Source organism: Oratosquilla oratoria, unplaced genomic scaffold, assembly GCF_046742065.1.
Source record: "Oratosquilla oratoria isolate Oo_2021 unplaced genomic scaffold, ASM4674206v1 SCAFFOLD197, whole genome shotgun sequence".
NCBI lineage: Eukaryota > Metazoa > Arthropoda > Malacostraca > Stomatopoda > Squillidae > Oratosquilla > Oratosquilla oratoria.
This window is the reverse complement of record NW_027467549.1, coordinates 107,501-109,511: the sequence shown is the minus strand read 5'-3', so window position 1 is coordinate 109,511 and position 2,011 is coordinate 107,501. Positions and strand designations below refer to the sequence as shown.

At 40.8% G+C, this 2,011-nt stretch overlaps 1 protein-coding gene across 1 annotated transcript; it reads right to left on the bottom strand.

The window, feature by feature from the left end:
* Nucleotides 1-1,140: 1,140 nt before the first annotated feature.
* Nucleotides 1,141-1,980, bottom strand: LOC143022834 (tyrosine-protein kinase yes-like). The gene has a single exon (XM_076181213.1). The coding sequence runs from the start codon at nt 1,978-1,980 to the stop codon at nt 1,141-1,143; it is 840 nt and encodes a 279-aa protein (XP_076037328.1).
* Nucleotides 1,981-2,011: the final 31 nt, after the last annotated feature.

The window sequence follows — 2,011 nt, the reverse complement described above, 5'->3', positions numbered from 1 at the left end:
TGTCGTTGTTGTTGTAGTTGTTGTCATTTTTGTTTTTGTTGTCATTGTTATCGTTGTTGTCATTGTCATTTTCGTTGTTGCCATTGTTGTTGTCGTTGTTGTCATTGTTGTTGCCATTGTTGTTGTAGTTATTGTCGTTCTTGTTGTTGTCATTGTTTCGTTATCGTTGTTGTTGTCACATACCAAAGCACACACAGAACAAAAAACACGAGCGCGCTCGAATACACACAGGCACGCACTTCTCCCTTCCCAATTCTCTGATCCATAATGTTTATGACCCGTTCTCTCCTATTCTGTCTCGTACCAAAAGGTCTCCTCTCAGTCTTATCTTCTCCTTTACATGGTCTTAGCAATGCTCTTAAATCACCTCCTTCTCTTCCTTCTTCCTTTGATGATGGGACCAGTGCTTTCAGTCTCCTTTAATCGATGAAGTCGATAATATGAACAAATTAAAACTGCCTACTGAGACTGGGACATGTGTTTAAATTATGTTGCTATATAATGGAATAGTTAATGAAAAGGTTTTTTTTTGTGAATATCGTGAGTTTGTTCGATTATTCCAGCTGTCGCCGGGTGATTTTATTCAGCTGAGGGAAACCCCCCCAAGGGTTCATATTTGAAGTTAGATATTTAGTAAGCAAGACGTAAAAGCCTTTTTAAATGTAGATGTGTGGAGATCGTAGTATGAAATATATTCTTATAATTTCCTTTGTTATTTTTCTTGCTTTCAATTATATTTTCTTTGTTTCGCTTTAATCGGTTTTGATATAATCCAATTGAGTTTAATTTAACTTGATATAATCTAATCGAATTTCAGTTTATTTCATTTGTAATTCTGTTTTTTGCTAAAATATTTTATTCGCACGGTGACGGGTTTTGGACAGGGAGTGGCTTTAGTCGCTCTTATGTGGTCAAATCTTGATGAAAAATTGCTTCTCATAGAAAATTCAAACTCCATAATTTCAATGTATATAAAGCTTTTCTACGTCCCAAGCTTATAAAAGTTCCTTTTAGTATCAATTCCAACGGTCCAGATTGACGAAAGTTGCGTTTCAACGAGGATGTCAATGAAGATGTTGAATCACACAATTCAAAGTAATCCAAAGATAATTTTCATAACGATTTCGATAGTTTAAAAACTCAAATTTTGAGTGCAGAAAGCTGTTCAGTGACGATGTCCAAGACGATGTTGAATCGAACATCACGAAGTCTTTGGACAAGATCATCAACTGAAATTCGATCCTCGGGATTATAAATCATTGCCCTTTCGATAAGAAGAGAAATTTCCTTATTTCGATCTTCCTGGGCGATAAGAGAGGCCAACAGATATCCGATCGAGTAGACATCACTTGCAGAAGAAGTTCCTCGTCCCTTGAAAAGCTCGGGAGCAATGTGAGGAAAAGTGATGTGACCGGTTCTGTTCTTGCTGTAGACGGCCTTGCCGATGCGAACGGCGCTTCCAAAGTCGATGAGAGTTGCGTTCCAAAGGTAGCAGTTCCTCTCGACGACGATGTTGTCTTGTTTGATATCGTTGTGTATCCAGCCACGATGATGAATCAGGCGAGCGCTCTCTGTGACTTGGAAAACGAGGTCGACAGCCTGATATTGTGAGAGCTGTCCTCGTTGAATCAGTTTGAACAGAGAGCGTCCGCCGTAGCTGGTGATGAGAGTGACCGGGTTTCTGCCTACGCCGAAGATGGTCGGGACACGAGGAACTCCTGACATCGCTGCCAGAGCCTCGGCCTCTTTAACCATGGCGGGCAGAAACCTTCTCTTCTTGTAGACTTTGGCTACCACTCTCCTGTCCCCCGTTTGAACTGTGTAGACCTTGGCAAAGGTTCCTTCTCCGTGACGTTTAGCGTTCTTGAGGTGTCTCCTGACCACCTCGGTCTCAATCCAATTCAGCTCAGGCGTTTTCTCCATTGTTGTGCCAGAGAAAAAGAATTCCCAATTCTTAATCAGGTTCCGGTCCAGGACCATTTTTGTCATTAATACTTAGGTCGAGCTTAGA